This window comes from Podarcis vaucheri (assembly GCF_965113315.1).
Source record: "Podarcis vaucheri genome assembly, chromosome: 2".
In the NCBI taxonomy this organism is placed as follows: Eukaryota; Metazoa; Chordata; class Lepidosauria; order Squamata; family Lacertidae; genus Podarcis; species Podarcis vaucheri.
This window is the reverse complement of record NC_138760.1, coordinates 1,909,348-1,934,504: the sequence shown is the minus strand read 5'-3', so window position 1 is coordinate 1,934,504 and position 25,157 is coordinate 1,909,348. Positions and strand designations below refer to the sequence as shown.

Sequence of the window (25,157 nt, the reverse complement as noted above, 5' to 3'; positions counted from 1 at the left end):
ATATTCATTCAGGTAGTAAATGTAAAACACTTTGAAAACAGAGTCTTTGTGCAAATGCTAAGTGTTATTCCTCCTGGCGTGAAACAAGTAGCAGCAGTACTGTCTAGAAAACAGGTTTGCTGCAACCTGTGCTGATTTTGCACAAGGCTTGATATGACACCTGCAGGGATCAGCATGGGGATCTATGCAATCTTGTAAATGGCAAGATACCTCTAGGTATACAAACACTAAGCAATGCAAAAGAAAAAAGAAGGAAATCTTGGCCAAGGCCAAGGGCAAGGTGGTTGTTTTTACATAACAGCCTTCTGTGACATGAAGTGCATGCAAGCTTTTGAGCAAGATCTTGAATGAGCAAAGGTGGCTTGTGCAGCTCAGAAGCTTATTGTACCCTTGTGCCAAACTGCTGTGGCAAATACAAAAAAAGTTCTTTTCACCCACACATGGATGCAGGAACATGTTTCAGGCTACGTTTGTGTGGCCTGTTCTGGAAGGGCTGGTGTGTTTCACCACGGGATGCCTGGTGCTGAGTGAGTCCCTGTTGGTTCAGATCAGAAGAATCTTTAGTTGCATCAGCCACTAGCCATAGCAATAAAATAAAATACAATGAACCGAAGATACAGATAAAGGCTTAGCTATACAAAATACATTCTAGAGGTTTTAATCAATACCTGTAATCAAGTAATATATCTTAGTCTAATTGCCCCTGCTAATTTTTTTTCCATTTTTTGCTGTCACTTGGTTATCTTGATCTGCCTGAAGAAAAGGCTCTGTTGGTTCTGCACTTGCCTTCATTGATGGTGAGTGGTGACTGAGCATGCTCAGAGAAGACAAAATGGCAGTGATCCACCAAATGATGATCTTTTACTGCTTTTAGGATGGGGCTGGATTTTTACTGCATCAGCAGTAAAATTCGAAGCTTAACGATCACTCCATGTGGGATGCAGCACATGACACAAGTTTCTGCCCTGTCCATGCAAACTGCCAAGATAATAGCTTGTGGTGCCATAGAGAAAATGATGTTTACAAAGAGGTGTAGAGTCCTTTGTGGCCTTGGCAAGGAACTGTTTCAGTGCCCCCTAAAAAAAAATATCACTTTACTGTGACCCAATAATTCTCTCACCCTCCAACAGGTGAGTGCATATACATATTTAAAAAGTACAGGTAAAGGACCCCTGGATGGTTAAGTCCAGTCGAAGGCAACTCTGGGGTTGCAGCACTCATCTCACTTTCAGGCCAAGGGAGCAGGCATGCTTTCAAACTGCTAGGTTGGCAGGAGCTGGGACAGAGCAATGGGAGCTCACCCCATCACAGCGATTTGCACTGCCAACCTTCCAATTGGCAAGCCCAAGAGGCTCAGTGGTTTAGACCCCAGCACCACCCGTGCCACTGTTCAGAGCATGCACACACTGACCTGCATCCCCCGCCACTCAGGCACTGATGTATGTGACATCGAATGTCTGTCTGTGCAGTGAGTATTAAACAAACAGTCTCTCATTCATGTCGCAGATGTCTGGAAATGCAGCAAAGAGCCGGCAAATGCGTTTGATCACCCTCATGGCCATTGTTGATGCTCGGTAGTGTTAACATCATCATGTCAAACATTTGCTAGGGGAATGCAAGATACTCCTGGCCCCTTGAGCAAGTTCTGACAGGGGTCTAGGACAACTACAGAAGGGAAGAGAAGACTGATAGTATGAGATCTTGATGCTTTATAATGGCTTGGCAGCTGGACCCAGAGCTGGACAAAACAGCTCTGTTCTCTTTAACCAGAGCTGAATGAGCATCAAAAGCAGAAGGGCCCAAGAAACATCTACAGCTTCATTCCAAGCTCGTCTGAGACTTGTTTGGACATGATGGAGAAAAAATGAGAGGCCTTTCAGGCAGATGAGCTCAGCGTCTGCACCTGAAGTGCCACAGGGATTGAGGGACGGCTCTAGATGACAGTTGCCAGGAGATGTGCTTTGTCTGCATGCATGTAGCAACAAGCTTGCGGGCATCAAATAGTGGACAAGAGCAGAGATAGATAGTCATATGTGCTTGGTCTCTGTGTGATTTGGATAAATGTATCTCTTTTTGTCAATCACCATTGGATTTCCACCAAACATATAATCACTGAGGACTGATGCTGCTTATTCCACCTCCTCCTAATTTCCACTGTCTCAAGTGCTATATATAGGAACATTTTGCAGAGCACTGGCAGTGCTGCCAGGACTTTTAATCAAGGAATGATAGAGCAGGAAGGGACCTTGAGATCATCTTGTTCAGGGCACACTGTGTGGTGCCCTCCAGATGTTGCTGGACTGCAACTCCCATCCATCCCAGCCTGCATGTCCAGTGGTCAGGGGGGGTGTCAGTTGTAGTCCAGCCACATCTGTAAGGCCCACAGGCTCCCCTTCCCTGTCTTGTCTCACCCAACCTCTTGCTCACTGTGCATGTGTCTCTCACAAACCACATGTTCAGGCAGGGGAGTGGGGGGTTATCCTTGTTCTGTGGGCCAGCAGTGCAAGTATGTGAGGGTAGGAGAAAGGGAGGGCTATCACTATGCCTAAAAGTCTATCATAGTTCAAAATAGTAGCCCTAATAACAGGGAGCACTTCTAAGACAAGGCATTTTGTATCCCATTATCAAAACTTCAGTTTTTCTAGAACCTGCCCACTTTTATTTAAAAAGCAAAGGAAAAAATAATGATGGGCTGATGTTACTCAAACTCACTGATCTGCACACACAAATTGGCACTGGAAAAGCAATGTTTGTTTCACTTCAGCACTCATGCCATAGTGACTCATGGGAATAAGTCATCTGGAAGCCCTCTAATGATTATACATGGAGATTGATGCAGGATACAGCATCCTGAGAATGTTTGGTCTTGAGTTCTAAAAAGCCTAAGTTTCTAGCTCTTGTGATTGCAGAGAAGAACATGAAAATAAATAGGCAGTCAAGAAGTGCAGGTGGAGGAAACCGGGAAGGGCTTTTAGGGAGAGAAAGTGGCGCATAATGGCTAAAAGACTGAGCTGTGAAACAGGAAGACCCACTTCATATTTTGCCTCTGCCATGGACTTGTTTGGGAACAGTAATGCTGACCTACCTTAAAAAAATAAAATTATTTATACTTTTCAAATATATACATTTCACTGATTTTACAATCATTTTGACATTTTAAAACTTCACTTCCTTCCCCCTCTTTCTGCGATTCCTTAAATTTATTTTTAATATCTTCTGCATATCCAAATTAACTTAACTTACTCATTTATTTATCTCATACACACACTTATGTAGCTGCAGGTTATTACAATAATCCTGCCAATGTTTATATCTGTTTACAATTGATCTGTAAATATTAAATAAACCATTTCCATTCTTTTATAAAAAGTTTGTTATCTTGATTTCTTATTCATTCACCATTTCTGCATATTCCATAAGTTTTTGCATCCATTCTTCCTTTGCTTCTTCTTTCCAGTTGTGGCCAAAAATGCCCCGGTAACGCTGTCCTACCTTAATGCTATGACCTGCCTTACAGAGTTGATGTAAAGGCCACATTTTGTGATTGTGAGGAACACTTTGAAAATGGAATATTGCTGTTAATGTTGTTGTTTCTACAGGGAAGGGGAGAGATTCTTTATTCAATTGTTCAACATGCATTTCACTTTTGCAAGATTGCCAGACCAGCAAAGTATCTGGCTTAGATTTTAGCATCCAGACAGGCTCAGCTTCTAGAAACACATAGGAGTTATTTCAGTTCTGGTGTTTGCTGATAACTTTTGTGAAATACCACAAGCTATATCTGAGCTGAGTGGAGTTTTTGGTGGTCCCAGGGTGGGACTTAAAATTGCTCAGCATCTCTTGGTTCTTCCTTGGTGATTACTGTTTTACTGGTCCTACAGTTCACCTCTCCCCATTTTTCATAACTCTCCAACCTACATTTCCCCCATTTCCCCCCACAAATTCTAGTTTTGAAATGCAGAGAAAGCCTAAATGATTTCTGTATTGCTATCCCAAAGCACATAACTCTCTTGCTCTCTCTCTCTCTCCCCCCCCTGTATACCTCTATAGGCTGTATCGAATGTTAGGCCTACTCAGAGTCCTCACTGAAATTAACGGGCCTAAATTAGTCATGTTAATTAATTTCAGTGAGTTTACTCTGAGTAGGATTAGTAATGGCTGCAATCTTATCTATCTATCTGGAAGCAGGCTGCATAATTTATTCCAAATCACCCAATATGGGTCTTCTTGTTGCAGAATTTCATTTTGTTTTTTATTTAAAAATCTTTGTTTGTTTTGATTCATTGTATACAAAGTTATGGTTGAGAACAAGGGCTGGGGCAAATACCTTGGAGTCAAGAATGTACACAGCTGCTTGCATTCTGTTCTTTGGCCTCATTCCTGGACAGCTAATACTCAAAAGCATGCAGTTTCAACCACAACTTTCTCTGAAAGGGGGTCAACAGGACACCAGGTCATATAATGTGGCCGGCACAGGATGCCACACAGGATTGCAAGTACTGCTGCCTGCCAGATATGTCCCAGTATGGCAAGACTTAAGGTGACAGTGGTGGCTGCAAATGCCAGTACTGTTGTTGTTTAGTCGTGTCCAGTACTAAGGTCTGCCAAAACTAGGCCATCTCAGCTGAATGTAGGAAGCTGTCTTCTACCTTAGTCAAACTGCTGGCCCATCTCATTCAAAATTGTCTAGACTGCCTAATAGTGGCTCTCCTGAGTTTTCAGATGGGAGTCTTTCCCAGCCCCTCACCTGGTGATGTTTGAACCCGGGACCTTCTGCATTCAAAGCAGGTGCTCCAGCCCCAGCCCCATAACTCTAGGATCCCCCCACAACCATAATCGTAGAACTAAGAGAATGACGTGCAGCCTGGGCTTCCAGTACTAAACTGAAACCAGCACTAAGCTGAATGTTAAGAACTAAGACAGTGGTCCTGCTCCACACCCCAGGATCTCTATGCATTTCTGGCACTGGCAATTAGAAAGGCAGCCAGGCGTGTCAAACACCAGACATACGTTAATTGTTGCTAGCCACTCTTGGCAGTGGGTTTCAGTTGGCAGTCACAGGGCCAAAGGATCGCAGAGATGGAGGAAAGGATTGAAAATTATGTGCTAGCTGGCCACACAGGGCTCTTCTAACCTCTATTGTGTGGGAGAGAGAAAGGCATGGATAGACATGTGTTTATATGGAACAGTGCTTCATAAACTGTTGTCCACTGCAATCAAATATTCTGCTTTTCTTGTACTGGGCAGAATGTTGCATTTTCCAGCTATATAACAGACACATGGGGGTAAGCTTGAGAGGCTTCCAAACAAAAACTTCACTGCTTCATCTGCCTTTTCTAAGTGTAACTCAGTGCATCAATATGCTCATGTGGCTGGGATGAAGTGTGCCTATAGCTTGTGAGTGCCTATAGCTTTCCACTGCAGTGCCATGACTGAAAAGGCATGTTTCAAAAGGCAAGCTGTAAAATATCAAGAGGTATTGTATGTGTCAGGGGTTCAGGAGCTGAGGCACAGGAAAGGGAGGAAACAGAGAGCGAAGGGGAGGAATACGAAGGAAACATGAGCAATGACGGCGGCCCGAGATCTCCGAGTCTTTCCAGTGAATCGGAAGATTCACAGAAAGGAGCGCCAGTGGTCAGAGCAAGGGGGGCACCTAGGGGGACACCCCAGGAAGAAGGGACCAGAGGGGACTCAGAGAGCAGCAGTTGGAAATCGGGGCCAGCTTCCCCACCAGAGCGCAGTAGGGAGGAAGGGTCCCAGGTATCGGGATCCGGTGACTCGCCACAGGCCGGAGGGCTTGAGTCAGGATTGGCCACACCTCCATCGGGGAGTGAGGAAACGGTCAAGAGGAAGGTGAAAAGTTGGGCGCGCGCGCCAAGTTCAAATGCGCAGGAAGGCGGCACAGTAAGCAGCCCGGAAAGGGAGCCAGGTCCTAAAGCCCGCCGCAAAGAGGGAGAAGGGTCCGGGGGGTCGGCGTCGGAAGAGTCCAGGAAGGAAGAGACCACAGGGGGCAGAGGGACCCAGAGAAGAAAGGAAAGGCGGAAGAGGTGGAGTAAGGCTAGAGTATTAAGTTGGTGTACAGGAGGCGGGGACTCAGACGGAGCTTCGCCGGTCTAGCTTCTAAGACGTAGAGCTGCACGCTGCAGCTTGGAAATGGAAACTGTAACTCAATAAAGACTTTTATAAAGTGGACGCTGGCTAGCGTGATCCTCTGTGAGCTGGGATCTGGAAGCAGCTCTGACAGTATGTGTTTCCTTGTGGCTTTTGTCTCTTCTCCCCTACTGATGCTTCCTCACTATTGAAATGTAGATTGTAAGCTCCTTGGGGATGGGGGCCTATCTGTTTTAGCTTCTGAAACCCTCAGTTGTCATGTATATTGGAAGTTCATGATGGATATAATTTGCTGCTGCTGCTGTTATTAACTATCATCACCGCCATGCAGTTTCTTTATTTTGAAAATGTCTGTGCTGCCCTTCAGTAAAAACCCTCAGGGCAACATATAATAAAAACCAGTAGAAATACAGAGCATCACAGAAATGAAGTAGCAGAAGCAGCAAGAGAAACAAAATAAAATTTAGCAGAATGGACAAAATCATACCCAAGACTAGCTTATACTACTTGCTGAAATGCATGTAATTCTGGGAAATGTTCAGTGTTGTGGTATATCAAACATTCTGTTAGTGCAAGCATTTCTGCTTGTCAGATAAAATGACCCCCCTCTTGCTCTGGGGGTTCTTCTGTTCCCCACTGAGCCAATTTCATGGGGCATTGGGGCTCATGGGGGAAGGAGAGTGGGGAAAGCCCCTTTGAATAAGCAGAAGTCCTTGCACATGGCTTCCTGCCCATTCCATTCCATTTTTATTATTAATAATAACATGGTGGGAAAATGCCTGTTCAGGTTCCTGATAATGGCACTTGCTGCTGCTTAGAACAGATGACAAGATGGACCTCCTACTGCTGACTTGGACCTTGACTTTCCACTCATACATTTGTACTCACCAGGACAACGTTCATTTTCTCTGCAGTGGTGGTTGATTCTCTAATCCAAAAGTCACCAGCTTTCCCCTTCATATTCTCCCAGAACAGTTTGTTATCATTGCTTTATACTGGAGGGTTTTATCTGTTTAGACAGTACGGATAAGTTAATGTTTTTTGTATTTGGCTTCTGAGGAAACTGGAATATTTTCTAGTTCTGGAATGAGGTGAATGATTCTGTGTTTGGTGAGACTGTGTTGTGTTTTGCACATCTCTCTGCATTGGGGTGCCTGTTTGTGCAGTTGTTCCAGGCAGCCACTGCAGACAAATTGGCTTCTTGCTGGTTCTGAGTCAGCTTTCCACCTGCTTCTAATATTAGGATGGTTCCCATGGGCTGCACCACTTATTGTTCAGCACCATGGACAGGTCACCCGGGAGGTCACCTGTGCTCAGGGAAGGAGATTCAATAACATGCAGCAGCAGTAGGTGGTGCTTACAGGTTTGACATCATTGGCTCAGGGGTTGCCCTGGAATTTATCTTCTTTTACTGCTGGGAATGGAAAATCCAGATTTTGGCAGGTTGTGTAGATGAGCCAATGGGGACATACGCCCAGCTGTGAACATCTGGCAGGCAAGGGCTCTGGCTGGAGCTCCATGGCCCATGTATCCGGTGGAGGAAGACTTGGCTGGCCTGTCCCCTTTTCCATTGTTTTTCCTCCAGTGGAGCTGTTGCTGCCTGAGCTGGTAACTTGTCAGTGTATCTAGCAGCCCCTGAAGCTGAGCCAGGGACACTCATTACCTGGGGGCAGGGATGGTCCCTAGGCCTCTTTCATTTAATCAGTGTTGAAAAGCTTCTGTGTGCTGAAAATTAGCACCATTTTATGTCTGTTGCATGCCCCCCTCCAATGTTTATGTATTTGCTCCTCTCCTGTTGCTGGATCCTTCATCACACTAGGAATGCTTGGATAACGGAATCATCCTCATTGGTACTCCTCTACCCGAGGGGTCTGCAGTAGCACAATTTCTGTTGTCCCAGGAATCTATAGCTCCTGACTTCTGCAGGGACCATCACCAGGCAATCCTGCTACTTTGCTAAGTAATGGAAGTAGCCAGACACACAGGGGAGCTTTCCCCTCTCTCCTTTCCTGTGGCTCCCTCTGAGGCTTATAAGCCACCAGGAGGGTCTGGAACCTTGTAGCATCTCTCCAGCCCTGCCCTTCCTTACCTGGCTGAACAGCTTTCTTGTGAGCAAACAGCTGATCTAACAGCTTCCTCCTCCTATTCTTTACACCTATATCCCAAGTGATTCTATCATCAGCACATTATAGGATCTAGCTATAAAGGTAAAGGGCCCCCTGACCATTAGGTCCAGTTGTGACTGATTCTGGGGTTGCGGTGCTCATCTTGCTTTATTGGCTGATGGAGCCGGCATACAGCTTCTGGGTCATGTGGCCAGCATGACTAAGCTGCTTCTGGCGAACCAGAGCAGCGCACGGAAATGCTGTTTTACCTTCCCGCCGGAGTGGTACCTATTTATCTACTTGCACTTTAACATGCTTTCAAACTGCTAGGTTGGCAGGAGCAGGGACCGAGCAATGGGAGTTTACCCCATCACGGGGATTCGAACCGCCGACCTTCTGATCGGCAAGTCCTAGGCTCTGTGGTTTAACCCACAGCGCCACCCTAACTACTAGTGATACCTGAATTGGACTCACATCTTTGCATACTCCACTCTGTAGCTTCAATTGGATCTTGGGTACAAGAGGTGATGGGGGTGGAAATAGTGGTGCTGAAATTCCTAGGATAATGAGGAGAAGAGAGTTAGGGCTACATGCAGCTTAGCAGAGGAAAACCCATTTCCACTGGTCAGCCAGCCATTTTGTATTGTCCATGGAGAAGCCAGCTACTCTGAATGGGAGAAAGTTTAGAAGATACTGTTCCACTGGCCTGCTTGGCCTATTGTATTGCATGCATATTTATTTTATTAGCCACCTTAAAATCTTCTGTTGGAAAAAAGAGATAGGAGTTAATGAATAAATCAAGTGTGAGGGTTGTTCAAAGAGCAGACCTAAGAGACAAACAAGGTGTTATAGCTATCTTGTTCAGGCAGAGTTGTGGGGAGGGGTGGCTTTCCCCCACCTAAAACTGATCTTTCTTCATCATAGTGATGGTTTTTTCTCCTGTGGTCAGTACTGACTTATGTGCACACCCTTTCTTCACAGTTAGTCGACTGGGAATCTAAATTTATCATCCATCACTTCCATTCAAGCCTAGTTTGCGCTGAGCCACTTCAACCTGCAGGTGAGGGAGGAATCTTATTGATTATCTGGCCTTTCATACTAGCAAAAATTCCTTGCAGAACAGCAAGAACCCCAAACAATTGGTGAGAAGAGTAAGCAATAACTTTCCTCTCCCTTGTTCCCTGCTTCTGTACGAAGGAGAAATATGTAAGTCTCCTCCCGTATCTGCACTGTGAAGCAGCCCAGCCCAGATGACACAGGTTTATTATTTCCCTGAGAGCTAGGCCTCAGACTTGCAGCCTGGTGGGGCTTTCTGCCTGCATTCCTCTCTTTGGTACCAGCACATTATGTTCCTTGGGATCAGATCCTGACTACATGAGGCGGGGCCTGGGATCATCTCAGTTTGGGGCAGAGCAGGTCAGGGCTGGATCCTACAAGCAGCCAGAGACCACCCACAGTGCATTTTTTCCAAGCCACTTGCGGTTCATCGTTTCCTCCTCAGCTCCCAGGCTGCAGCTTTGTGAATAAGCCTCCTCCTTCCCACCCAAGCTTTCCTAGTATCCTTCATTCCATCCTGACCCTAGCCCTGTCCCTTCTCCACATTTTTGATGCACACCAGGGCAAATTGCAGATGAAGAGGGAGATCCCTTATTTAGCTTTCCAACGTCTTTTTTAAAAGGAGAGGGAATTTAATCCTGCCCCCCTTGCCATTTTCCTGACTGAAATTCACCTTCCTGAACTGCTGTTAGCCCCAGGGGGGAAGGCAATGGGCACAGTATAGGTACTTGTGTTCCTGCTGGGCCTAGAAGTGAGCTTGGGGAACAATTTTGATCAGGGAAATGGCGCTGGAGGAAGGGTTAAGCCACCTTTCCTCAGTGTGATGGCCCAGATCCGGTTTTTGCATTCTCCTATGCCTTCTTTTCAGCTTAAAAAGATGTCTGGAGATCCAGTCATGGACCTCCCATGTCACATGTACTTTTGCATTCAAATCCAATTCAGAGCTTTTTGCTGCCCGATGTTATCCAAAAACATTGTGGGGGAATGATAAAGACACAGAATAAGCGATGCTGGGTCCATTTAGCCCTGTGGTTTTCAAACTCCCTACCCACTGGGAAACATTTCCTCGATTTGCCAGCCAAGGACTCTTTGCACATGTCATTGCAGGAGATTTGGTTGGAGGCAGCTGAAGACTAAGTGGCTAGTGGCTCCATGCAGGCATACTCTGTGCTTCCCTGTGACTGAATTTCAGGAGAAGGTTGGACCTCTTTTAAAGATCATCTTGCCATGGGACCCTGATAAGCTTCCCTGGAACTTCATTTGGAAAGTGCAGATGCCATTCAAAGTTCTTCTACCCGTAAGCAACGGCGACATCTGTTAGCTAGAAGCTAATAGAATGAAACTCAGCATCTGGTAGTCTGAGGAGTAGCATAGACATGGAGGCTCAGGTTTGGGCTATTTATTTGGGCTATAACAGTGAGATCTGGAACAAAATGCTTTATTGAACTTATTTCAGATTTTAAAAATCTGTTTTATTACAGGTTTTGTTTTTTTAAAAATTGGAGCCTTTTTAGTTCAATATTTCAGATGCTCTCAGCAGAGACAGTCAATGACATTTGCAGCCAACTCAGAATGGAGCCTGGCTGGTATCTGTGGTTTTGATTTCCCACCAATCATCCTAGAATATTCCTGATCTAAATGGCAGGTTGCTCTGAACCACAATCTCATTTCTCTTGTGGTCTCAGACACATAGTCGGGTTGGGTGATATTTGTCTCGCACGCTTGTGTGAGCCCTTCTCACCGTCTCTGGGTGTGTACTTGCATGAGAAACTGTGTCATGTGAGTCAGAAGCTCATAGATCTTAACCATGGCAACTTCTCCAATCTGAGAACTTTGGAAAAATGTGCTTTCCAGATTGCAGATGTTCTTGCAGCCAAGATCCATGAACTCTTGGCTTATATTGCATGCTTGCTCACATGAGCACGCACTCCTGAGCTGCTGAACTAGCCCTCAGTTTTTTCTCCCCTTTGGCTTCTGATGTGAGATTTTGTACAACTCTTGTTTATTAGATGGAAACAAAAAATCTTGTTCACATCTCTTTGTGTTTGGAACACTGGCACACAGAATGTATCCATCTCAGCTTACTTTAACATGAACAAAGGCAAACCGCATTAGGGATTAATTCAGAAGGCATGTGTGAAACTTTATGGGCAGAATTCCATTTTCAATCCCCCTTTGCTGGCTCTAAGAAACGGATTTCCGTGGGAAATCTATCTGCCTGTTCAAATTTTAGTTAGCCGTGTAAGCACACTGTCATTCTTTCAATATTGTCAATTGCTTGTTTCTGTTGAACCACCCTCATTGTTTTTTGTGCACATGTGCATCACACACAGTTGCACTGAATCATGGGTTTTGTAGTCTCAAGGCTGGGGTGGGGCAGCCTCTCATTAATGGGCAGTTCCTATACCTGCCATTGTATGTGATGAGGCTGCAGCCAGAACACTTTCTGCTACAGGAGTGGAAAATATGGGTGGGATTCAACTCATGAGCTCTGCCAGCAGAAGCCTATGCAAAGACTTCTCTTAGTGCACCAATACTTCTTCCTCTCCTTGCCCTGCACCCTCCCAAATTGGCTCTGCAGAGGTTCAGGGTAACCCCTGGAATAGCACACATGGGAGAACAGGGCAGATTGTTCCATCAGGCAAGCAGAAATTCTTGCAGTGATGGAGCAATAGGTTTAGCGTGATGTTGAATTCCTCCCAAATGAAAATTGCTAGGTAGCCTGTTCCCCCTCTTTAAAATAACCGGGTAGGCTGGGCCTGCCTCGAATTCCATCCCTCTTTTGCCCCTGTTCCTCTGCTGGCTTACCTTCCTCCACTGCCGACTGTGGGAGAAACTTAAAAGTCCTGCTGGTCACAAGAGATGGGGGAAAGAATGAGCTTCATTTATGGAAGGAGTCAGGAGATGTAACAGCTGCAGCTGCCAGTTAATGCATGGTGGTTGTTAAAGGATGGAGGAGAAGAGCAGTAAATCAATTATTCTGGAGTAGATGCCTGTACAAAGTTATTGGTTTTGTGCAGAAATCCATTCCCTACTTTTTTCCACCTCAAAGGAGACTGTGGGAGGGCACTGCAGAGTTCTTTCTTGTTCTGCATGCTAGCTGTGAAGCTGTTCTTTCTATTGTAGGCAGCAGATCCCTAGGAAAGGAGTGTGTTTGCAGGAGCAGGGAAAGGTCTTCATCTTCCCCCAGTTTCCCCTTGTCCTCCTCCCAGCATAACTACAGAACTACATAGGCATTAAGCTGCTGTTGAAGTACTTGTGCTGGCTGGATGTGGTCTTAGTTCCACTCTGGCCAATCAGTTCCCACTGGGCTCAGGCTAAGCCTGCATTCAAAACAGGCAGTAGCCTGTGTTGTGTAATGGGCTCAGTTGTACAACTTCAGACTGGTGGTGAGGAAATCACATTTTTGAATGTTTCCTATGTTGTTTTGTGTGGCTTTAAAAAAAGAACATCCCTGCAAGTAGAAAATTTGCTCAGCAGCAGTCTAGGCTACCTTTCTATGTGTAAGGAGTTTAAAAAGAAACAGGGAAGGGCATTGAAATAGTAGATCACCCTCGGGGTCTCTTCCAACTCTACAATTCTAACTCGTGAAATCTGTTTCATATAAAACAGAACTGTACATCCAGGCCACATTCTGTTGCGTGTGTCAGTTTATTTTATAGAATTTCACTCTATAGGTGGGATTCTACTTTGATTTTGCACATCTAACTGCAATGTAGGCATGCTGCGTTATTCCCAAACTCCTACATTCTCCTGTCTTGGGGCTCCCTGAAACCAGCCTTTGTTGGCAGTGGGTTGCTGGTGACATTTAGAGAGGGACAAGAGATTGTTTGCAGATGCTCAGCTCCCAAGGTCACATTTTCCACCACTGAATTTCTGTGTGCAAATGGGATGGCAGGAAAACAAGCCTCCCCCGCACATCCCCATCATGCCCAGTTGCCATCCCAGCATGTGGCTGCTAATGTGGGAAGGTAACGTGGAAATCCTATTGAATGCTTTGCTTGGACAGGGAATGGTGACGGGGGTGGGCAGAGAGCAGCAGAGCGGAGACAATAAGTCCATTGGGAGCATTGTCAGCTGGAAGCAGGATCTTAGAACTAGGTCAAAGGAGCATGGGAGATGGGACAGAGCTGTGGCTTCTCTAAGGTCAGAGGTTCCATGTTCCCATCCCAATGCAGGAGGCAAAAAGAATTTGGTGGAAAAGGACTGAGTGGACAGACTATGGTGTATTAGAACTCCCCACACAATTCCCAGCAAAGGTTAGAAAATTTGTTCAGAGAGAGAGGGAAAGAAACCATTTTTTAACCTCCAAGGAAATCTTTCTGCAGCCTCCTCACCCATCCCGACCATTGTGGAAGCTCTTCTCAGCTCAAGTGGGGGTGGTGCATGCGAAACCTCCAGTTCTCTTGCTACAAGGACCCTTAAAAAAGACAAACATTAAAAATGCTTGAATCAAGTGAAACAGACCTTCTTGTCAGTATGCGAAGCACACAACAGACCCAGACTTAATTCTGAAGGGAGGGGGAGAAATGGTAGGACCTTCCCTCCTTGAGAAACTGCCACAGACAGCTTTTTATAACCACAGTGAGCGATTGAGGGGAGGTGTTTAATTTCCATAACCAATTTATTAGCTTTTAAGGAGCCACAAGGCTCTTTGTGGTGTTCGGTTCCAGAGCCATGGGAGGTGCCTGAGGTGCTCAAGTCTGCCAGCTAGGATATGGTTCTCTGCCAGACCAGCCCTTGTGCCCTTTCCTGATGGATGGAGGCTGTGCATAGATTGTCAGCGCACTCCGCATATGCACAAATGCATTCCTTCCTTTAATGCAGCTTGGCTTTTTCTTGGCTGAGCCCTGGCTTCTATGCATAGGAGGGGAAGAGAATGGACACGACTCCTCCTTTGCCTCCCCCTCTTAGTCTTAGCTGTAACCCTGTTACAGAGCCTTGCTCTCTCTCACCCCTGGACCAACGGACACACATAGGCTAGCCTAGGAGTATGTGTGTGTGAAACACAGGCAGAATTTGCCTCTGTAATAAATGCCCAGGCCTCCTCATGGGGCACCTTCCTGCTTTCACAGACTTATGCACTTGTGCTCTGCTTTCCTTTGGTTATGTGGGCAATTTAACACTCATCCTTCTCTATACAGGCCCCCAGAGGAAGGAGGGTAGTGGTTAAGAGCATGTACTATGAGCTCTCAAATCCTTCACTTCCATACCCTCCAACATTTCTCTGATGAAAATAGGGACGTCCCATCCCATGATTATAATTTTACTATTTATACCCCTCACATCTTACTGAGTTGCCCCAGCTGCTCTGGGCGGCTTCCAACACATATAAAAACATAATAAAACATCAAACATTAAAAACCTTCCCTATACAGGGCTGCCTTCAGACGGCTTGGGGGTCGGATAACACCATACCCTCCAACATTTCTCCAAGGAAAATACATTCCAGGATCAAATCAGAAGCTGTGATGGCTTCTCTAAATCAGGGATCTCCCTGGAAAATAAGGACACTTGGAGGGTCGGCACTTCCAATTCATATCAGCTATATACTCACGGTGTGGCCTTGGAAGCTGCTTCATGCCATGCCAGGTTTCTCTGCCTAGCTCTGTCCTGTCCACATGGACAGGCGGTGGCTGGACATTCACCTCTCCCGCTCCCTGACATTGTATTTGAATGATTTCCTCCTCTATGCTTTTACCTGTTCTCATTTTATCTGTAAGATGCTGTGAGGTCCTGTCAGGGGAAAAGGCAGTGTGTAAACAACAACAACAACAACACAATTGCAACCCTAGGCTGCCTTACTGGGATGTTGAAATATATAAAATTAAATATGGACACAGCTCTGAGGGATGGAATTCTAACGCAAGAAAAAGATAGGCCCCACAAATGACCCGTGGCACCCAACACATTACTTTGAATTGTGGCATCCTGTGCCATCCCTTAGTATAAAGCATCCAGGCCAAGGGAAGCCACAGAAACACACACACAGGCATTCTGGACATTGCTTTAGTCCTTCAAATATATGTGTGTGTTTAAGTATAATCTTTTGATTCAAATGAAAAATAAATAAACTGAAAGTTACTTTTCTAGATATTTCTGTTATTTCCCTTTACATACCCTCCAACTTTTCTCCGATGAAAATAGGGACGTCCCATCCCATGATTATAATTTTACTATTTATACCCCACACATCTTACTGGGTTGCCCCAGCTGCTCTGGGCAGCTTCCAACATATATAAAAATACAATAGATCATTAAACATTTAAAAAACTTTCCTCTACAGGATTTCCTTCAGATGGCTCGGGGGTTGGGTAACTCCATACCCTCCAACATTTGTCCAAGGAAAATAGGGACATCCTAAAGAAAAACGGGACATTCTGGAATCAAATCAGAAACTGGGACGGCGTCTCTAAATCAGGAGAAATAGGGAAATAGGGACACTTGGAGGGTCTGCCTTTAATCTAACACAGGTCAAAAGATTAAATTCTGTGACAGCAATAACTCAGAGGGGTTGATGTTAAAGCTGGTGCCTTAATTAACTTAACATACTTATTGGTACATTATTTGTTAGTTCCTTAACTCTTTGCTTAAACCACAGGTAGGCTTCTTTTTAAAAGCTAAAAAACTTAAAATAAAATAAAAACCTTGTATGAGCAGCCCACTAATAACTGAGGAAATAACCTTATGAAGAACTTTGTCAGAATGAGGGAGGTTGACTCAAATCCCCCTGTGCCGGGAGTTTGCTGGAACCCCTTTGTGTGGAAGAAACTGCCATTTTTTTTCACTTCTCAGTACATTGAAAAAATATATACAAAGGTTGAAAGGCAGGAAGCATGCCCACCTGTTGGAAGAGAGGCCATCCGAATAGTGGCTCTGGTTGCTATAGGAACCAGAGAACACCAAGAAAGAGGTTGCCTAACACAGGATAAAGGGAGAAGGTTAGTTGGAAGTGACAGGGGGATTCCATTAATGCCTTTGGGTGCTTCCAGATGACTTATCTATAGAGCAGTCATCCTTCTTTGTTTGCAGGGAGGCTAGGTGACGTTACATCAAAACAAGCATTATGCCATGCTTTCCAATGCAATTTCCCACCGCTTTCCTCATCACAGAAGTCCCATCTTTTCGGGAAATGGGTTTGTTGAGCAAGAGCTCAGTATCAACTTGAACTGTACAATCTAAATTTGCCAGTATGCAACTGAATCCCAGCCCAAACCATCAAAGGTCTGGATGCACCATCTCTCTCTCTATCCCTCTGAGCATCTAGAGATCTTGGTCTTCAGCAAGCCTATATTGCTTTAAAATACCTGCAACTGATACACTTTTAATAATAATGAAAACTGGGTTTCTGGGATTCTCCCAGTTTAGGAAAGATGCAGAATGTCTCTTGCATTCCAGAAGATGTCTGTCACAGTCAGTGGTTTGCCAGTACCGGTGGTCACAGTCAGTGGTTTGCCAGTTCCGGTGGGTTATATCTGGACGTGAGCCAAAATTTCCAAGAAGACAAGTTTCTGAGAACTTTTGTGAGATCTTTCTTTTCTTAGGCCCATCCCGTCCCTGGAAAAAGAGGACCACTTTGTAGAATTTTATCCAAATACTGTATTTTTCCATGTATAAGACAATCTTTCCCCAAAAAATTTTTAAGTTTGAAATTGGGGGTTGTCTTATACACAGAATGTTGCAATTAAATATATAAATAAATAAATACATGCCACCATCCATATTCTTTCCCCCTAGCCTCCCCTCACTATTGGTCTCACGACAAACCCTGCAGCCCCCACTCCGGACACTGTCCTATCCACCTGGTTCCCTCAGCCGCCCCCTGGCTACCCAGACCCCCCATTCCCCAAGCGCACTCACTCAGGCAGCTCTGGCAGTCGCAGCTCCTTGATCAGCGTCCACATCTGCTGGTGCTCATGGAGTAGATATGGTACATACCGTAAATACTGAGTCAAAAGTGCAACACACAGGTGGGAGAGCTGGAGCTGCAGCTACAGTGGAGTTACATTGAGCTGACAGGAGCAGCCGCCATTACACAGCTTGCCTCACTGTTTGATGTTTAAATATACTGTACTAAATATACCGGTGTTTTGAATATTTAATAAAATATAAAAATTGTCCAGTTTGGTGTTTAAAATATTTATGTCTTAATTTTGGGCTCAAAAAATAGGGGTCATCTTATACATGGGGGTGTCTTCTACACAGAAAAATATATTGGCTGCCAGCCTCCAAACAATGCCCCAGAGTGATACTAGGTCTGGCACATTGTGGTGAATGCAAAATGCTGCCCACACAGTCGATGCTGCCATTTGCAGAAGCTCTGCTATTGCCGCTGCTGTTGAGTATAACAGATAATGGACATGCAAGTCTTAAATGTGCCAGCTAATAGACCACCAACACTACTGTTGCTGGGCTGACATGGTCTGCCATATACAAATTTTCTAAGGCTTGGGTCTACATGTCTTAGTTTCCTTTCATCCCACACCCACAGTGCGGCAAGCCTATGGATCAGGCTGGTTTTTATTGGCCAGGAAGGCACTCTGGTCAGCAGGATGTTGTGTTATCCCTTTAACCGCTGCCAATGCTAAGGATGCCTACATGTTGGGAAGGTAGCCAGTGATGGCAAGAATGGCTCGACAGAACCTGTATCCTAAGGCCATGGTGAGATTGGCTTCCACAGGCATTCACTGGATCAGGCCAGAGCCCAGGCTGCCATGAGTCATCCATATGCTGTCACTGGTCTGGAAAGCTCCAGGGGAAAAGTTATATGGTCTGTTTGACTGATGAATTCCAACTTCTACTAGTTTGTGATGAAGCAGAAGGCACAGGAATAAATGTAAATGTGCTGCTTAAGTTTCAACCCAGGCCAGTCCTGTTTTCTTTCTGGATTTTCAAACATCTTCCATCCTCACTATGGAATCCATTCTCAAAAATGGTGGTTGTGAAGTAGTTTCCCTTGCCTTTTTCATTTTGTAGATGCAGAATGACAAAAAGGTGCAGAATTCCCCCCACTTCCCTTCCCATTCAGTGTGAATTAACGTACACAGTGGGGTTTCTATCATGATTATTGATAGTGAGCATAGAACAGAAGTGGTAATTATTGTTCCATATTAAGTTATCCATATTAAAAGTATGACATTCTGTTTAGACTCCTTAGTTTATTGGAATTTGAAGGCATGTTGCCACATGGCATATTTTAGGAATAAGATGCATTTCCCCCCATTCATCCAGCCCCCGCAAGTCACATGTGCCACGAGCTGAGTGCATGCAAGCCATCAGCCCATCTGCACAGCAGACGGAGATGATGGAAGAGCTGGCATGGCAATGTGATGGTGCTCTGAGCCATGCCGTTCTGCTAGACTTGGCATGGCTTTGTTGTTGTTGGGGAATGATGGTCTCTAATGTGCAATATGGCTGTTATTGAATAAGGCCATCTTAAGAACATAAGAAGAGCCCTCCTGGATCAGGCCAAAGGCCAGTCTAGTTCACCATCCATTTCTTCTCAATGACCCACCAGATGTTTATGTGCACCTCTGTGCTACAGCACTCTCCTTGCTCGTGACTCACAGTGTCTTCAGAGGCATACTGCCTTTGACAGTGGAGGTAGATGATCATGATGATATTAATTTATATCCCGCCTCTTCCCCAGTCTGAAACTTAAGGAAGCTTACACAGATAAAATAGAACAAGCTAAAAAGACAGAAAAGACTATCATAAAAATGTAATTAAACACTAATAGAATTAAAATACTATAAAAAGAGCCCTTTCCTCAAAAATAGTCAGTTCCCAAAGGCCTGTTGGAATAGAAAGGTCTTTACCCACTGGTGGAAGGACAGCAAAGAGGGAACCAGCGCAACTTCTCTAGTAACGAAGTTACAAAATCGAGAAGATCCTCTCCTGCCACTGCTCTTCCATGATTTTGTCTAATTCTTTTTTAAAGCCGTTCACCTTGGTGGCCATTATGACTTTGGAAGGAACGTCAAGAGATACCTAAGATGCTGGTGCTGCTTTGGGACAAATACTGTCTGCCTGTGTGTTTGCTTCTGTATCTCTAAATGCCTATGTGTAATAGTAAATAAATGCAAATTATTAGGAAGACAATATGTGTTTTTATAAAGTTAGTATGGGTGCTTAAGGACTCTTAAGGTGGAGGGGAGGAATCTCCTGTTTTTCCATCACCAAATCAAAAGCCCAAAATGTTTCAGGTGAACCCAGAAGTTTTTGGAGTTTAGCTCCCTTTAGCCCCAGACAGCATGGCCAGTGGTCAAGGACGATGGGAGAAGTATGAAATGTAAGAGAGGCATGGAAAGGGTTTCAGTTCCCATGGTGTCCAAACACTTCCTTTTTGATCCCACATCTACCTCTAGCTAAGCAGGTGCTATTGTTTTCAACAAACACATCATCTTTATGGTGTGTGGCAAGGCTTTCTCATCTCATAGAAGAAAAGTGACCTGTCTGGGCACAGAAGTGGGGACTGCCCTTACTCCCCCCCAGATATGACTTTGTATTGTGGGCAAGGGGTAACTGTGTCCTGTTCTTCCCTTCCAGATGGCCTTGTGGATGTGCTCCAGGCGTTTGGTGTGCGAGAGGGCAAAAATGGGGTCTCTATCGCTGCTGGTATCTGCACCCAGAGAAATGGCTCTGATGAAAGTGATCTTGCCTTCCGCCTAGAGAACCAGACATATTTCAGCGCCCCAACTAAACAGCTCTTTCCTGGTAAGGGTGGAGCATGAAAACTCATTGGATTGTGTATTGCATCAAAGCTGATGGGCAGACAGTGAGCCTTTTTTGTAATATTTTTTGTTTAAATTTTCAAAAGTTAACATATATTTCAGTACATGAATTTGTATTTTTCCAACTTCCCATCCCATTTTCTCCCCATCTGCTGCACAATACCTTCCATTTCTTATACCATCACTTCAGTACTGTTTTCTCTAATTCCTTCCCAGTTCTCACTGTCATGATGCGTTGCCTTCCTCCCTTGCAGATGGCTCCTTCCCAGTGGACTTCTCAATACTGGCTACTCTGCGAGCTGTCAAAGGAAGCCAGTCGTTCTTGCTCTCTGTATATGATGAGCGGGGAGTACAGCAACTTGGTGTAGAGATCGGACGGTCTCCGGTCTTCCTCTATGAAGACCAGCTTGGCCACCCAGTGCCTGAGGACTATCCTCACTTTCGCCGAGTCAACTTGGCTGATGGCAAGTGAGTTGGGATCGGTGGAGTGGGAAGAAGCCACTGAAAGTTGTTATCTGATTTGGGCACACATGCACACAACTGGAAGACCAGTTTAGGTCTACCGTGTCTTATATATTTTCAAAGAGCTGATGGTTGTACAATGAAAGTCTCATGGGGAAGGGCCACATCTCAGTGGGTAGATCATCTGCCTTGCAGAAAAAAAGCTCTTGGTTCAACCCCCAGCATCTCCAGGGCTAGGAGTGTCCCCTGTTTGAAACATGGAGAGCCCCTGCCAGTCCGTGCAGACAATACTGAGCTAGATGGACCAGTGGTCTGACTCAGTAAAGACAGCTTCTGTATGCTTCTATCATATTCCCTTGTGCACACATTCCCATCAGCCTCTCCAGTCAAATAGGTTTTGCCAATTATCAAAACCTTTTTAAAATCCTTGAACAGAGATAAGAAGAATGAGTGGACACTCCCCACCTCTGTGGACACACCCCAGGCACACACATACACAGATTTTTCCTAAGGTGGTATCCCAGCCCTAATATTCCACTTTCTAAAGATGGGGAACCTGTGGTCCTCTAGCTGTTGCTGGTCTTCAGCTTCCATCAGCTGGAGTCAGTATGGTTGATGGTCACAGCTGATGAGAGTTGTCATCCAGCAACGTCTGGAGGGCCAAATGTTCCCCACATCCACTTTAACTCTTTGTTTTGATAATTCCTTGTTAAATGCCATTGAATTGTGGTGAGACATTTCTGCTCATCTCCATCCCATGATTCTCGTATCCCATATCTGTTCCTGTGGTCTTCTCCAATTACACCATGCCTTTTGGTATGTGTGAAGTAGTGAATAAAGTATTGGGTTTGATCATGCCAGACATTTGTTCACATTTTTCCAGGGCCATTAATTTTACTGGATGGTCTTAGGGAGTTCTTTATCACATACTCTGTCAACCCAGCCTATCTCTTGGGGATGTTGTGAGGATAAATGAGATGTGAACTTTTAAATGACATGGAAGTGATTATCAGTGGAGATCTTCAGCCCAAGATTTAGCTGAGTAGTTCAAATCCATATATCAAAGGGTTAGTGTATTGGATAGATTTTGGACTGTGAAGAGCTGGGTTCAAATCCCCACTTGTACATTTTCAAAAAACTCGCTGTGTGGTCTTGGGCAAGTCACTCTCTCTCATCCTAGTCTACCTTATAGGATAAAACAGATAACCGCACATGTGCTTTCCTGAGTTCCTTGGGAACAGGGTGGGATACAAATAAAGTGAATTTTGAGATGTGGGAAACAATCATTATTTATGTGAAAATTCAGTGTTGCCTCTTTTCTCCTCCTGGATCATATTCCCACAGCTTCTTTTATGCCAACAGCAAATAGCACTGTTTCCAGTCTCATTCTCTTGGCCTCTCTGGGTCTGTTTCACATCCCCTAGAACTATACATGGTGAAAGTCAGTCCACTCCACTGTCAGATGAGAGTATGCTCTAGGTCCCCAGTGCCCTGTTTCCAGGCACCTTATTTATCCCACTTAATACCCACCTTTCTGACCTGTACCATCCCCTGGCAGGTGGCATCGCATTGCTCTGAGTGTGGAAGGTGGGAATGTATCTTTGAGTATTGACTGTGAAGACCCTGCAATACTTCCCCTAAAGCGAGGCATGCAGCCAATTGTCAGTGTTGATGGTGTGACCTTGCTTGCGGCTCGCCGGCTGGATGAAGATGTTTTTGAGGTAGGAAAGATCGTTCAGAAGTCTCAAATGCTTTCTTTGATCATTTCATGCACCTCTAACTGCTGCCAAAGAGTGTACCAGTCAATTAGATAGTCTATATTTGCCTACAGATGTCTTCACAAACAAAACTCTAGTTGGGATGCATAACCTACCAAACATCTGGCCTTTCCTATGTGCCAGCTTTGTTTCTTATGGGAGACTGTGACAGTGAAACTTCTGGTATGGGTTGCCTGAGCTCATGAGATGACACAGAATATTGTCTGCAAACATTTCAGCTACTCAGGAATGTTTGCTGTCAGGATCAAATGAAGAAAGGGGACAGTTGTCAGTTTGGCTGGGATTAAAACCTCACATAGGCCTTATGACTGGAAAGAGGTCCAAGAGGTAGTGAAGCTGAAGGACAGGGAGCCCAGAGATAATGTAAGTGATGGAAGGGTGCACAATAGGCAGCAAAAATGGCTTGTCAGGTAGGGCAGAGCTGCAGCAAAAGCCTCCGGGCAGTAGTGTCATGGCTGCTTATGGGGAGGAGGAGTAAGGCAGCAACAAGATCAGGGCTGTGTGGGCAAACAGGTGGGAGCACTGGGTTGACTCTACTGATGTGACTGCATATTCCCAATCTGGCTGTTGCTTCACCCGTGCTCCTCCCAGTAAATGGCAGCAGCACTTCTGCTGGGAGGCCATTAATGTGCCTCCATCCCACGAAGTGAGCCACTGTGGATAGGCAGAAACAGGAACCTAAAAAGGGGCAGGGGAAGAAGGCACGAGGAGAAGGCAGAGAAGAGGAAGCGGTATCTGTCTGCAGTGAGGAGATTCTGCACTTTTGTGGAATGAGTGCCCATATATTTTACCTTCTCCAAACAGAAGTGGAAATAAAGTTTTAAAAGGAAAACCAAGAGGGCAGAGGGCCTTCTTGTTAGTGACGTCCTCCCTGTGGAACGCCCTCCTGTCAGATGTCAAGGAGATAAAGAATTACACAACTTGTGAAGGCAGCCTAGTATCGGGAAATTTTTAATTTTTGTTTTTTTAATTATATTTTTAGATATGCTGTAAGCCCCCAGACTGACTGAGGAAACCCAGTTAGATGGGTGGGGAATAATAATAATAATAATAATAATAATAATAATATTTCAAGTGCTGCAGATGTTTTTCATCTGGAGAGAAAATCCCCGACCTCGCCCCAGGGATTCCCAAATCTGGGTGGGACAACACTGGCCCTTTTCCAGTGGTCTCCAGAAGCAGAGAAAAACCCCAGCCGCCTCCTACATTCTTCCCCCAGGCACAAAATGTCAGAGGGCAGAAGGTCTTTGAAGGCATCTAGGCTGGGTCCTGGGGGTGGCCAAGAACAAGCACTTCTTGTAGTGGCTCTCAGGAAACCTTGGCCCAGAGCCATTAGCCTCTGGGGAGTTGGGCGGCAGCGACGGAGTGCCTGGAAGGTTTGGATGTGGCCATTTTGGACTGTGGGGCAACTGTCTGTTGGGTAGCAATGTGGTGGGAGGGCTCACTGAAACTCTCTCTCTCTCTCTCTCTCTCTCTCTCTCTCTGTCTGTTTCTCTCTGTGTGTGTGTAAGGAACCAGGAGGAATGCTCCAAAGCTACATTGTATGCCTGTTCTGTCACACTTCTCTCTAATCCTCTCTCCTACCTCCAGCAAGGAATGCAGCTAATCCTCCTGAAGCAGAACGGAGTGCTCCAGGCAAAGGCACCAGGGAGCCTGCAGTGAGGGGTGGGCTTGAGAGGAACAACAGGACAAGAAGTGCAGGAACTATAGTTTCACGAGCAGTCACTATTCTGCCTTCTGTCAAATTCCATTCTAGTTAGGTGAAAGGGGACTCTGGGACTCTCATTCCTTGCTCCAGCCCTTCAGTTAAAACCACTCCACACAGCAATCATGCTCACGGCTGCAACACTTGCATTTATCCATAGTAAACAGAAAGTATGAAGGGCAGGTACACATCCCTGGATGTGTGGTGGATGAAGGCCAGAGATCCTTGGCCAATCAAGGCTCCTCAGCATGTGTTCACTGCCTGTTTCGGGATGCTTAGTCAAAATTTATACTTTCTAACTAACTAATTAAAATGTTTTCTAAAAGCCCCTGTTGCTAAAGACCTGCTTGTAATATCTGAATGACCCATTTGCAATATTAACCACCTTTCTGTAAGCAGCCGGCCTGAATGTGTGAGAGAGTAGGGTCTCCTTGTTCGACTTTTGGTGATGCAATTTTGGTGATTAAAATTCTTGGCTATCCCTGTAACTCTCCCTAACCCCAAGCTCACCCTAACTGGCTATTCTCCCCACAGAATAAATCTGGGAGGGGGTTATGCACAGAGGGTTCACAGTATGCTTTTTGCTAGACAGTAGTATATGAAAATGTGAAAGGATACTCTGCAATTTGGCTGGAAGTAGATTGAATGAGCTGTGACATCAGTGAATGGGAACAGAATGCTAGGAGGTATTTTAGACGTGTGCCTTAGTAAATATGCATTCACAGGGTCTTCAGTGTATATTTTTACAAAGCTGGGTATGCAGAAGTTCTCTCTCTGTGTGTATGTGTGCATATGCGATTCTATTTGTTTATGTGTCTGGGAATCTGGACACTCTCCCAGTCCTGGCGGCTCCTCCCTCCCTGTGACTTCCTTTTTGACCGAGGGGCTTCCTTTGCTTGATCCAGCCCTCTCTGTCCCTACCTGACCCTTGGGCCATGACTCACTCCCTCCCCCTGTGCTCTCCATCTTGCTCTTCCTTTCCATCTCCAAATGAATGCTGGGAGCACAGTAATTGTGGGTCCCAGCTGAGCAGGTGGGAGCAGGCGGTTCCGGGGGCTGTGCTGGAAACAGGCCCAATGGACATACTTTATGAGATGATTTATTGGGAGCATATGTTGCTTGTGCACCAGGGCTGGCTGGGATCACACAGGCCCAGTGGAGGGAGAGGGGGGCATGTCCAGCTGCAACTCAAAGCATGTTTGTGTAC

At 45.3% G+C, this 25,157-nt stretch overlaps 1 protein-coding gene and 1 long non-coding RNA gene across 6 annotated transcripts in view; one reads left to right on the top strand and one right to left on the bottom strand.

Moving 5' to 3' along the window:
- The window catches only part of COL5A3 (collagen type V alpha 3 chain), a 126,566-nt gene that overhangs the window by 4,235 nt on the left and 97,174 nt on the right, over nucleotides 1–25,157 (top strand). For 3 of the 4 annotated variants that reach the window (XM_082207721.1, XM_082207720.1, XM_082207724.1), the window contains exons 2-4: nucleotides 19,821–19,988; nucleotides 20,260–20,473; nucleotides 22,026–22,188. In XM_082207721.1, the coding sequence (XP_082063847.1) occupies nucleotides 19,821–19,988; nucleotides 20,260–20,473; nucleotides 22,026–22,188 (545 nt within the window). Of the gene's footprint in view, nucleotides 1–19,820; nucleotides 19,989–20,259; nucleotides 20,474–22,025; nucleotides 22,189–25,157 lie in introns of those variants that run through there. The other variant, XM_082207723.1, reaches the window with a different exon arrangement.
- LOC309522118 lies at nucleotides 6,842–15,023 on the bottom strand. Of its 2 annotated transcripts, none has more exons than XR_014214859.1 (3): nucleotides 14,974–15,023; nucleotides 8,676–8,773; nucleotides 6,842–7,120 (listed from the first exon to the last, which is right to left on the bottom strand). It is a non-coding gene; the product is annotated as an uncharacterized lncRNA (long non-coding RNA). The 2 variants fall into 2 exon arrangements; XR_014214860.1 differs by having other exon boundaries at nucleotides 8,691–8,773.